Source organism: Symphodus melops, assembly GCF_947650265.1.
Source record: "Symphodus melops genome assembly, chromosome: 6".
Taxonomy (NCBI): domain Eukaryota; kingdom Metazoa; phylum Chordata; class Actinopteri; order Labriformes; family Labridae; genus Symphodus; species Symphodus melops.
The window spans coordinates 10,701,467-10,714,725 of record NC_136696.1 but is presented as its reverse complement, the minus strand read 5'-3'; the positions used below and the strand labels follow the sequence as shown (position 1 = coordinate 10,714,725).

At 40.4% G+C, this 13,259-nt stretch overlaps 1 protein-coding gene across 1 annotated transcript in view; it reads left to right on the top strand.

The window, feature by feature from the left end:
• The first annotated feature begins 4,447 nt into the window (after positions 1-4,447).
• The window catches only part of spire2 (spire-type actin nucleation factor 2), a 28,841-nt gene continuing 20,029 nt past the window's right edge, over positions 4,448-13,259 (top strand). The window contains exon 1 of the mRNA XM_079346695.1: positions 4,448-5,142. Coding sequence (XP_079202821.1) covers positions 4,845-5,142 — 298 coding nt within the window. The 5' untranslated portion in view covers positions 4,448-4,844. The remainder of the gene's footprint in view (positions 5,143-13,259) is intronic.

The following is a 13,259-nucleotide window of genomic DNA, read 5'->3' as shown; positions in this document are numbered from 1 at the left end:
TGTATCAAAAATCCACCTAACGGCAAATTCTAAGAAAGGACCCTAACCATGTTGTAAAAGCTCCGGGCAAGTTTAGTGGTTAAACTAAAGTTCTTCCTGTAAATCTTTTTTTTTTTTTTACATTAATCTTTTCATGAATCTGTTTAAGTTGGCAACCAGCCTAACTAATACTGTAGTAGGTCTCTGAGGGCAAGAATCAAAAAGGATCCGCACCCTGTCTGAAAAGCTCCCAAAAAGTTGAACCACAAAAGTAACTTTTTCAATCTCACAGAACTTCTCAAAGCATTGTCAAATCAACATCACAAAGCAAACCAAGCAATCTAAAGTAAGTAGACGAAGCAAGTCTTGATTTATATAGCACTTTTAAAACACTTTGTTACAAGGTGCTTCACAAATGGAAAAAGTAATTGAATACAATTAGAAATAGGAAAACATACACAAAAACATGTGCAAAACAGTATGCATAAGGAAGGATATTAGATTACATAAAGGCTTGTAACAGTTTCATTGCAGCCATTTGCTAAAATCAAAAAAGTTCATTTTATTTCTCATTCATGCACACTCAGCACCCCATCTTGACAGAAAAAAAACAGAAATGTAGAAATGTTTGCAATTCTGTTAAAAAAAGAAAAACTGAAATATCACATGGTCAGAAGTATTCAGACCCTTTGTTGTAACGTTCATATTTCACTCACATGCTGTCCATTTCTTCTGATCCTCCTTGAGATGGTTCTGCTCCTTCATTGTAGTCCAGGTGTGTTTAATTAAACTGATTGGACTTGATTAGGAAAGGCACACACCTGTCTATATAAGACCTTACAGCTCACAGCGCATGTCAGAGCAAATGAGAATCATGAGGTCGAAGGAACTGCCCAAGGAGCTCAGAGAAATGTAGGGAGATGGGAGAAAATTCCACAAAGTCAACTATCACTGCAGCCCTCCACCAGTCGGGGCTTTATGGCAGAGTGGCCTGAGGGAAGCCTCTCCTCTGTGCAAGATATGAAAGCATAGAAGTTTGCCAAAAAACACATGAAGGACTCCCAGACTATGACAAAGAAGATTCTCTGGTCTGAGATCAAGATTGAACTTTTTGGCGTTAATTCTAAGCGGTATGTGTGGAGAAAAAACCAGACACTGCTCATCACCTGTCCAATACAATCCCAACATTTAAACATGGTGAGGGGCCGCATCATGCTTTGGATACATAAATATCCTGGAAGAAAACCTCTTCCAGAGTGCTCAGGACTTCAGACTGGGCCGAAGGTTCACCTTCCAACAAGACAATGACCCTAAGCATACAGCTAATATAACAAAGGAGGGGCTTCAGAACAACTCTGTGATCATTCTCGACTGGCCCAGCCTGAGCCTGAGTGTCTCTGGAGAGACCTGAAATTGGCCACCAATGTTCACCATCCAACCTGACAGAACTGGAGAGGATCTGCAGGGAATTCCCAAATCCAGGTGTGAAAAACTTGGTGCATCATTCCCAAGAAGACTCATGGCTTTACTAGCTCAAAAGGTGCTTCTACTCAATACTGAGCAAAGGGTCTGAATACTTATGACCACGTGATATTTCAGTTTTCTTTTTTAATTAATTTGCAAACATTTCTACATTTCTGTTTTTTTGGTCAAGATGGGATGCTGAGTGTACGTGAATGAGAAATAAAATGAGCTGCAATGAAACAAAGATTGAACAATCTTTGTTGAACAATTGAACAAAACTTCAAGTATCTCCATCAGCTATGTGCTGATGGAGATACCCGATATCAAATCCCCGATGAGAACAATAAGTTTTGGATTGAAATATGAAGACACTGTGGCTTCTGATTGTGCGGTAAGCTTGTTAAGACTTCTTATGATGCACACCTGCACACGCACCGATTATTGAAGTGTGTTTTGTGATCATCAGTTTGGTTTATTCCTTTTTTTATGTACAGCCTGGTCATGTCATTACTAAAGTCCATTAAATTCATTGTACTGAAATGTAATGACATTATAACTTTAATGCTATAAAATGTGTTTTGCCTGTGTCTTCTCCTCAATGCAGCCTGTTGTGCGTAACACTGGGCTCCTGGATTAGCACGTTCCCATCAAATGTGTTGTGATTCAGACACTGCCAAAATCACAACAATTTTTGCTTGGTAAATCACAATGCTTTTACTAACTTAACTTCTTTGCATTTTCTCCTCTCACTATTTTGAACTCTGACTTTGTTTTGCTCATATTAAGGACACAATCCTCACTGCACACTTTTAGTAGAATACATTTTTATCAAGTTTGCACACTGTTTTAAGGTCTTTAGTAAAAACAGGACCTGTGACACGATGACAAAGATGGAAATTACATTTTATTTTTGTTGCTTTAAATGTGAAGGACATTTTGTTTTGAATAGTACAGTATTATTGTACGTGGCCTGACCGACTTTAATAAATGGCCCTTTGAGTCATTGACAAAAATCTTTGTGGCCCTTTAAGATTTGTATTTGAGTACTCCTGCAAATCACTGTTCACATAACCAAAATACATACCATTTTAGAAAAACCTATTAAACCAGGCATTGTATTTTTTTAACGGAGAAAAAAATCAATGTTTGACTATCAAAAAACCTGATGTTACCTTTTTTGCCTTAATCATACCACCAGCATATAACTCATTGAAGCAGCTAGCCTATTTATGACCCTCTTTATGACCCCTTCACAAGTCATTTTTTGTCACGTGAACTCGAGGATGTAATGCTGCAGATAATTTGGATCCTCAGGGAAAAAAAACACAGGTGTGATGACCACGTAAGGAATCTTGACATTAAAAACAATAAGCCACAGAAAACCTGTAGCTCCAGTCTCTATTGACATCAGGTGTCTGCAGAAAACAAAGCAGAAATAACATACAGATTTTCAAAATTAAGCTGCTTTTAACTAGTGGGTTTTTTTTTTTTTTTTTTAAAGTTAGGCTGCCTCGTGCGTCTCCATGGTTAAACAGGGAGAACTTTAAACACTCAAATCAGGGAGTTCATTTAGTGATGGTAAAAAGGGTTAGGGCAGAGAAGGATGATTCATGTTTCTCCACCTGAGCATTAATGGCAACTTACTACTCCAGGAGTAATGACAATATTTAGTTACTTCCTTCTTGACGCTGATGTTAAAATATGAGTAGGCAGACACATAGTAGGCTATGCCAACCATAATGTAATCTCCCAATTACCTGCTCATATTGATAAAGTCCAAACTAAGTCAGAACTGTTTGACGTCATTAAATGTCCCCAAATGTAGACTATCACCTCCCCTCCTCTCCTGCTGCTAGGCAGGGTGGTTTCTTCCTCATGGGCTGTTGCCTAACATATTCCCGAAATCTTCTCTCATTTGCTGATAAGGTAACAAGCTCTATCAAGTTTCCCACAATCAGCCAGTCCAGGATCGGAAGCGTCGTAGCATTATTTTCAGAGTAAAAGCACGAAGTGTCACCTCATATCGAAGTCTTTTTGCATCTGGTTTACTTGAAGAAAAAAAATGGACGACTCATGTTATAGTTATTAGGTAACTAAATTAAGAGCATATATTAACCTATAGGTCAACTGCATTGGGTTAAGTCAATGTAGTTATTCAGACAAGATCTTATTCATTTTTGGTCAATTCAATTTTTGCCATCTCTGACTAAAGACCTGCAGGTAAATTTGTTGACACCCATGTTTGTTCCACTGTTGTTAAATTTTATTTTGGTATGGGCGGGTGTTGTTTATGTCCTTGCCACTTGTCCTTGTGGTGTATACCCACTTTAACTCATGTCTAGTATCAGAAGGTCTTTAAAGTCAAAGGTCTTGTACATATTAGTCTGTAATTACTTAAATATTGTTTAGTTAATTGTTAATAGTGTTTACTTTGTACAAAGAGAGAGCAGTCTACAAAAGTTAAATTCCTTGTGTTAAACATAACTGGCCAATAAAGCTGATTCTAATTAATCAAAATATTTGTTAATTTATTTCCAGAATGGCAATATAAACTCTTAAAATATAAATGTATAACTTGATTATTGTTCTGCGTTCTCCCAGGCCCTACTAGGGAGGATTATTTGCCATATTGGCAAGGTGAAATAAATGTTCTCATGCTGACTGTCCATCCAAACTCCTTCCAGTTGCCCATGTGGATTGTGATGGTTTTCGATTTCCATTAAAGGAGCATTTCCTATGACGTGCAATTTTACATTTTATTTTTTTGCTCATTTTCATTTTAAGTCGTTTTATTTCTTAAACTACACTTTGAGATATTGAGGAGATTGTTTACTGAGGTTTACATAGGGGAACAGTGTGTTCATTTTTTAATAGACTTCTACTGTAGGCATGCTACATCACACTCGTTTGCCCATCCTGCTGGCTCTATAATAATGCATTGGCTTAACTTTCTAAACTTTAGAAACTTCTTCTATAGGCTTCTAACAAACCTGTTTTAAGGGCTGAGGTTGAACCTAGGCGTGTTTAAGTCTTGATGAAGTGTTTATGTAAGTGTAATACGATTCATAATTGCCTCCTAACTTGGTCAGGCAGTTTGTACAACCTCAGGGGAACGCGTCATCTTCAGAACAAAAAACGTGTTTTCTCAAAAATAACGATTTCAACGTGACGATAACCAGGGGTTGCATTAAGGGTTTTAAGTTGAATCATTGGACCGGAAGTATCCTACTGACATTAACATGGCAGGTTTGACTGTGTTGTGGTAACGAGGTGCAGCTGCGGTAGTCGGAGAGAGGTGGACGTTGTTAAAGAACCGATGTCAGGGCCGACCGGCGGACGCAGAGAGCACAAATGGCCTCGGTGGGTGCGGACTGAAGGATGGGCTCCATGGTAACGCGGCCATGGCCAGATCCACCAACAGAAGTGCCGAGGACGGGGACTCACGGGTAACCGCTTCCACGGAGCGCGGAGAGGCGCGGGACCTGGTCGAGCCACGGGAACTGTCTCTGGAGGAGGTGCTGAAGTCTTACGAGCAGCCCATCAACGAGGAGCAGGCATGGGCGGTGTGCTACCAGTGCTGCAGCGGGCTGAGGCTGCCCCGCCCGCCTGCCAGGAGAGTCAGCCGTGTGAAGGACCCGTCCTCCATCCTCCTGCAAAGAGACGGAACTGTGTCGCTCCAACAGGAGCCCCGAAACCACGGTGAGACAGATGTCCGTTTATAGGTTTCAGTAAACTTCCACCTGCTGTGTCGCTCGTTTGTGTTAATCTCTGACACAGAGATCCAATTGGCCGATAAAAAAGTTCATTTCTATAATCTCCATTATGTACGCAACAATATTGGAAGAGTTTGACACAACATTGTGTTTGGCACAAGAAGCCTTAGACTGCGTAAAGTTTTGTCCACAAATCCAAACCGTTGAAGTAAATTGTCTATTTATAGTGTACGGCGGCAACACTGCTAACAACACTGCTAACAAATACTAAAATATCATATTTTAACAAATGTAAGACTTTTTTTTAAACAAGCCAACTGTGCAGATGTGAGGAGACTTAGCAATGTTTTTTTTGGCCTATAATCAATTAGGAGGGACTTGGAGCAGAACAAATGTACCCATACACTTGTCAAGTTTCACCTGGAATTTACACTAATTACAATAATTTAGAGATATTGTTATTTACATGAGTGCTTTTCCTATTTGGTCTGAATTTTAATGAATTAAGTAATCGTTTCCTTTGACATAACTATTAATGAATGATAAAAAGAACCATTTTCATTAGTGCACTATTTATTACCCCAACAGTTTAGAGAATAACAAAGATAGCCCCAAATAACCAAAACTGACAAAGTCAGCAGCGGGTGTTAGATTTGCCGCAATGACAGCTTGACAGCGACGTCTCATGCTCCTAACTAGCCTCATGATGTTGTTCTGAGGCAATGTGTTCCACTCCTGCACAAGTGCTACACGCAGTTTGGCCAGGTCAAGTGGGGGTGGGGTACGAGCATCCAGTCGCTGCTTCAGCTGGTCCCAGACGTGCTCTATGGGCTTCAGGTCAGGGGACATGTCGAGCTGTGACAGTTCTGGCACGATGTGGTGGAGCATTATCATCCATGAACAGAAAGTTGGGGCTGTGTTGGCAAGATTGGCGGATGATGATGGGTTCTATGGTGTCTCTGAGGTAGTAATGTGCAGTGACTGAACCATCTACAATCACTAAATCTGACTGGTGATACCTGCCCAGACTGTTGCACCTCCTCCACCAAAGCGAACCGTGGGGACCATGTTGACCTCGGTGTATCGCTCAACATGCCTTCTCCAGCAACGCTGACGACCATCATTTCTGTGCAAGGTGGACGGACACTCATCAGTGAACAGGACGGTAGACCACTGCTGCATTGTCCAGGTCACATGGTTTTGTGCCCACTGCAAACTGTCACGTCTTGATGTCAGTGGAGTCACATGCAACGGTTGTCTGGCATTCAAGCCAAAGCGGTGGAGTCGGTTGCGAATGGTTGTCTTTTTGTATTTTTGGGGGGATTGGCCCCAATATGTAAGGTGCACTGTACAGAGTGAGACCATTACATGGAAAACACAAAATGAGGTGTCTATCCTCCTAATACAATTGCCTCCCTTTCCCAAAAATGACTGAAGTGAAACAAACCTTAACGACCAAAACCTTATGAATGAAACCCACTGAGGACCTCACAATGTCCCTGACTTATTGTGCGTAGGGTAGTAGGCAAGGACATCCTTTTCATTGGATAAACAAATAGGCCTACCTAAAAGTTGTCTTCTCAGCTCCAAACAGAATTATATCGCTTACAAACGGACATTTATACATACTGTACTCATTTGGTTGGCACATTTTTAATTTAAACTCCTGTTACGCAAACAAACACTGTATAATTTTGGACTCTCAGGTCTGTGTTTAGTCGCACTCCTCATGCACACAGCGATTACTTGTATTTGCCGGTAAATTATTAATTATTCATTGAGCACAGCTCCTTCCTTACATCCCCTCCTGCAGAAACTGTTTTGGAGACTTCAAAGGGTGCATGGAAGCCCAAAGGGTTTTAGAAGTTCTTGTTGTTCCCCCTACTGAATGTAGCCTGTACACACATAATCCGAGACTACCTGTGAATTATTACGCATAAATATTTCACATCCAGCAGGTATTATGCATGTACAGGAGGCTGTGCTGAACAAAAACTGCTGCAAAAGTCTGACTAGCATAAAAGCGACTTTAGCCAAACTTTAAGAGAGATTTGAAATGAATACGTTGTATGTATACGTCCCTATAAACGACCTCTGAGAGCAACTTTATTTATCAATCAAATAATCTATAACTCTTGTTTGACCTTATTCCCACGGTCCTGGCCACCATTTTCAGCATAAACCTTTCAAAGCTCTTGAGTCTCATTCTTTATGACTTGTCCCCTATAATACCATAAAGCATCAAGCAGCCAAAAGTATTTAAAATCCCCTGTGGATAGACCTCGCCAAAAAGCCAGGAAAATTGTACAGTTTAAAAATCATAAAGAACAGTAGTGTGTGTGTGTGTACACTGTAGCACCTGTTAAAAACCCTAACAATAGAAATGTCTCTTGGGAATGTGAGTTTCAAACATTTGTGAGGTTTTTTGTAGTTTGTGTGAAAAGATGTCTGGTGTGACTGTGACAAAGAATTTATTTGATTTTAAAAAGTCTACTAAAGATCCTGGTGAACTATGTTTTTCTATTGAACTTCACTGCGCTCATTATTCCTCAGCTCTCACTCAGGAGATGTTTAACGCTCATTAACGGGCTTGTTTAAATGCTCGTAGACTGTGAAGGTTAACACTCAGCGGATCCATGAGTAAACATTGTCTTTACCACGAGCAGAGGAGCAAATCCTTTGACCAGCATCAAGTGACTCTCTCGTAGAGATTCTGTTTACATTATTAATGCAGTGTGAGGACCATTTGCATTCTTTCAGTGGCTAAATTCCATCCCATCCAAAACACCAGAGCAGTATGAAAAGCCTTTCAAATAGGACGCAGTGGCTGCATTTTTTTTGTCCAAACAGAAAATGTAAGACTTTTCAGCATATTGCCTTTTTAAGTGTATTGTTTTTGTTTTGTACTGTTGGATGTGCTTTTGGACTGTGAGATATCAAAATCTTATAGACAGAAACAATTTAATAAAAAAAAAAAAAAAAAAATCGAATAATTTATAATTATTATTAAAAGTATTCACCCATTATGAAAATATAGATTAGTTGCATCTACTACGGCAAATTTATTGCACATTAAAGGACCAATATGTAAGATATCTACAGAATAAATCATACAATGGATTACTATATCATCAGACATTAAGGAAACATGATACGTTGAAGTGTGGGCTTCTCTTGAAAACAATGCAGGAGCTGGTATGACGTCCTTCTAAGTTTCGAGTCCGGTGCAGAATAGTTTTTTTTTGTTTTGACCAAAGAAGGAAGGCAGGTTTAAGACAGCCCACCACATGGTTGTTTGGGACGCCCCACAGTTTGCCACACAAACATCAAACCAACAGGTGTTTGCAGCGATGGACGTGAGAAAGTGAACTTATTCAGATATAAGTAATTCTACCCAACCTGAAAGCTTTTTTTCTAGTTAGCGCCACAACCAGAAATAAACTAGGATAACTATAGAGGCCTTTTAAAAAGAGAGGTTTGAACACAGACATGTTTCAAAACTGATGCATAGCTTTCTGAACATGTTTGCTTCAGTGTCTACAACATGACAACCTGCATGCACATCCACTCTTAAAAGGAGGAGGCGCCTTGAGGATACAGTTCTCGCCAATGCTTTGATTTGGACTGCAATACCAGGTCAGCAAAGTTGATTTTTGACCAGTGATATAAACGGGGAAAGACTCTATCTTTGCAGGTCTGGTGTTGAGTAATGATTGGTCAAGAGTTTGGCATTAGAGGTGGTCGAGCTGATCAGTGAACAAGGAGTGGAGCCATTATGAACTTTGTGAAAGGAAGCCTGGAATCAGAAGGACTTGTTGAGGTGTTCAAGCAAGAAGGAAGGGAGTCAAGTGGCACAATTCTCTTGAATACAGGAGGATATTTAGGACTTTTGCTCCCAATCAGTGTAGGATCAATGTTTCTGTAGCAGAAAAGTTGAGTTGGATGGTGACTAGAAATGATTTTTTTTTAGGTGGAAAAAGATGGTGGATGATTGGATTGAAAGGAATTTGAGTGAAAAACAGAAATGTCACCTCTACTGAACCGCTTTTTTTCCACTCAAAAAGAGTCATTGTGAGTTGTATTTCACATGTACAGGACAATAAGCCTAAAACCAAATCATCCAGCTTTGTCCACAGTCCACTAATTGACCCAACTCCAAAGTTCCTCACAGAAGCTTTAAAATTACGATATCAATTTGAAATAAACACAAGGTAGTATTGCCCTTATCAAAGAAAAAAGATCGCTACGGCAACCAAAACAGCATTGCCACCCTTAACCAAGCGACCACTCTCTGGTCTTTAAAAATGAAGCTAATGTAGAAGTGCATAATCCTGCAAAAAAAGATGTTTTTACATCATGACTACCCATGTTTACATCCTGGTACTAACAAACGAAATAGGTCTGATTAGTTGTTGTTGTTTGCACACACTGTATTTGGGGGAATTCTTTTTTTAAAAGCTCTGTTTTGATTTAATGAAAGATACGTGTTATCCGTAGTTATACACGTAGCTGAGATGATTGATGGATGGGTGCAACATAATGGTTCGTCAAGAGCCTTAAAACCTGCCTCAGCTCCAGCTCTAAGCCTGTCCTTGATTGAAAGTTAGCCTGGGACGGCATACAGTACAGTTAACATCATGGTGGATGCTGCCGATGAACCTCTGGAGCCCACTGCAGGAACAGATGGCTGATGTCACCCAGGCTTCATCCATTCCGGTCTACGGCTATGCCTTCAACAGACCAGGGCTCCATTTATGCAGTAGTGACAAAACTGATACTTCCTACCTGGCCACATGGCTACTTCTGACCCTTATAGTTCAACCGTGTAGACTGAAGGGCAGCCAGAGCCAGGACATCGCCACGGATGCTAAGTGGGAACCATCCTTCACCCATGTTTTGTCCAGTTAGTCTGATGGCACCTCTTGGAATCTGGACAGTAAGCTAAAACGGTCCCAGAGCCAGCTCCCCTCCATGCTAGCTTTCAACGCCCTCTTTTCCTGATTACATCCTGAACTCACCTGGTTACGTCGCAATATATACCAACCTTGTGACTGACTAATCCTACATAATGCGAGAATATGTTGCAAAGTAGCTGTCTCTGAGCGCAATGGGCACATCTTACTGGGGTGATGGAAGTCCATCGCAAGAAAACTCTTACTTGACTATCCTCCATACAACACTCCAGTGTTCTGTTCTGTACACTTTCCCAGGTCATCCACCGTCCCTGCTTAGCCTGAGCCACAGCCTTCATACGCCTTTTCTTTTCTATGTACTTGTTCCACTACCAGCAACCTTCTTTCCTTGGGAACTGCTTTTGTTCCATGATGATTTGCCTGAGCCATGTCCCAAACCCCCAGCCTGTCATCTCTGTATCCCTAAGAACTGCCTCTGCTTCCAGTACTGCCTGCCTTCCCTTGATTCTATATGGTCAGAAATAGTCCGAACTGTTACCATCACAACTTCAGCTTACCTGCGAGCCATGATTTAACAAGCTACCCTGTGCAACATCTCTCCTAAACACTTCTCCTTGCTATCATTCAGGTCCTCACCTATCCAAACTCCACACTGACTTTTCCATTATGGCTGGAATTTTTTCCTCATCTAAATCTGCTTGTATATTAACTTTCCTCTGAACACTAATAGGCATCTTGATTTGCTTGGCTTAATCTTCATCCTCGCCCGTTTGAGATTGGGATTTAATCTCTCAAGTAATAAATAGCTGAAATATGTTTAAGAATTTCTGAGCCCTTCAAGGCGTCTTCTTTATGTTGCCTTCAACCACGAGATTCAAAGTTCATTCCTGACCACACAGACTTGGGGTTTGATTATAACCCTGCAAATATAAATAAAATACCAGAACACTGTTAAACACCGCTATTAAAACATCTGTATTATTCACAGCAGGTTACATGGTATTCTGAAGGAAACCATATTTTTCCTGTGAATTTCATCAAGTTGGACATCAGTCTGCAGAGGAAGAGGAAATTAATGTGGATCCCAATATGAGCCGGCACTGAAGCTGCACTGCACAGCGATTTTATGTAAACCTACACCTGATGTATGAGCCTGAGTCACTGCAACACAGCAAAACATGTCCTCCCCTCTGACATGCTGCACACACACTCAGTGCTTACCGATTGCTGCAGGAACAGCATTGAGCAGCAGCATACATATGAAACATGATATTTTTTGCTGTCATGTCTTTAGTCTCCTCTGACATGAAACCACCCATGCCTGAGAATGCATGCGTGAAGGTTGTTGACATCACTGATGTCATGTGAGCGACTATCAGGCCCACTCTGCTTTCACTGGGAGCTAATGCTGTAATACATATCGACTCACGGTACTTCAACAAGCTTTTTCATGAAACCCAAAGCTGAGATTGTATTCATCTCTATGTTTAGATACATCGATATTGAATGTAGTGAAGGTAGAGGTTGAGTCTCCTTCCAGAATTTTGCTGGCTGTAGGTGCAGCCCAAAACAGCCGGCAGGATAATCAACTACCCGCCTATTCCACATTGTCTCAGTAGATTTTGATTTAAAAAAAACAAACCCTGATATGGTTTGATACTCAGTGTGCACAAAAAAAACATGTGTGCCATCCTGGTTTTTATTGTGGGTGTGGATCACTAAAATGGCAAAGCACTTTCAGACTCATTAATAGATTGATGAGTGGGGCTTTGTCTAATGGAAATAATATTGTCCCTCGTAAAAATAAAAATAAAAAACCCTGCAGTGTCCCACATTCCACAGTGCTCAGCTGAGGCAGTGGTAGTGCAGCAGTACCATACAAGCTCCTGATTTTTCATTGATTTAACGTTGGCTCTGCCCTCTGCACCAACCAGGCTGCACGCTAATCTGTGCACACTACAGTAAACAATGATTACGTAATGAGATGAAGATAAACTTCAGATGTGCAATAACGACCATGAACAAGTGATTCACCGAGTGCACTTAAGACCAACAGGAGATCAAAGTTCAGCTTGCTGTCGCTCCTCTCAGATAAAACGAGCTATGTCACCAACATGCCAACAGCAACAAACACAGTTAGCTTTCCATCAATCAGTGAAACACTCTCCCAAAACAATTGATTTACAAGGATTCCAGCCCCTCTCTCTGCCTCTTATTCTAAGAAGCAGCTGCTTTAGTAAAATAAGAAGCAGATTCTTTGAGCTTCAGCTTGAATCTTAGACTTGCACCATTTTTCATCTTGGTGCAAATTAGGGTTTTTTGACATATATAGGACATAAAAAGAAAGTGAGGCTCAGAAAGCCTATAATCAGGAAATGATAGATAGATAGATTACATAATCATCACAAACAAAACAAAGAAGCTTACACAAATATATTTATATTATTCTAAAGTTGAGTGAAGGTTATCTTTTCCCATGAATGTTACTCTTCTGCCATAAAAGCTTTGAATAGCATTTAAAGTACAAAGGCTCAACTTGATGTGAGTGCTTAACTCTCCCACCTCATATGGTTATTGAACATATCCGTTCTGTGCTTTTATAGTTTTCCCTTTCTCTGTGTTTTTGTCTTCAGATATAACCTACCTTTCTCTTCCTGGCCATGTCCATCTTGTATTCATGTTACTGTTTGTAACACTGTATTCTGTGTAAAGATGCATGCTCAGTCTAAATTTCCTGTTTATATGTCAAATCTAATGAGCAAGAGGGCACACTGTACTGTACGTCAGGCAGTCCTGACAAACCCCATCAAATGATCTATTTATTTATTTATTTATTTTTTGCTGTTTTGTAATCAAATGAATCTTAACAATCTGTTAAAATTGTTGAGATAAGTTTTGAAAAACCATTCCCCCCACCACAAAAAAATCTGTCTTCTATTTGTTGTGAACATTGGTGGTTAAAATGCCTACACATGGATTCTCATAAATAAAATAGTGTGTTTTCCTCGATTTAAGCTTCAGGGCTTTCTGAGGTGTTATGGATGCAGATCCCTCACCTTCTTTGTATCCTCTGACCTATAACTGTGGGAAACTGACAAAGGTATCATTTGAACCTGTCTGACAGGTTTGAAGGGGTTCATGTTAACACACTCTGGGGGGTGGGGGGGGGGGGGGGGGGGGGGTGTATGTG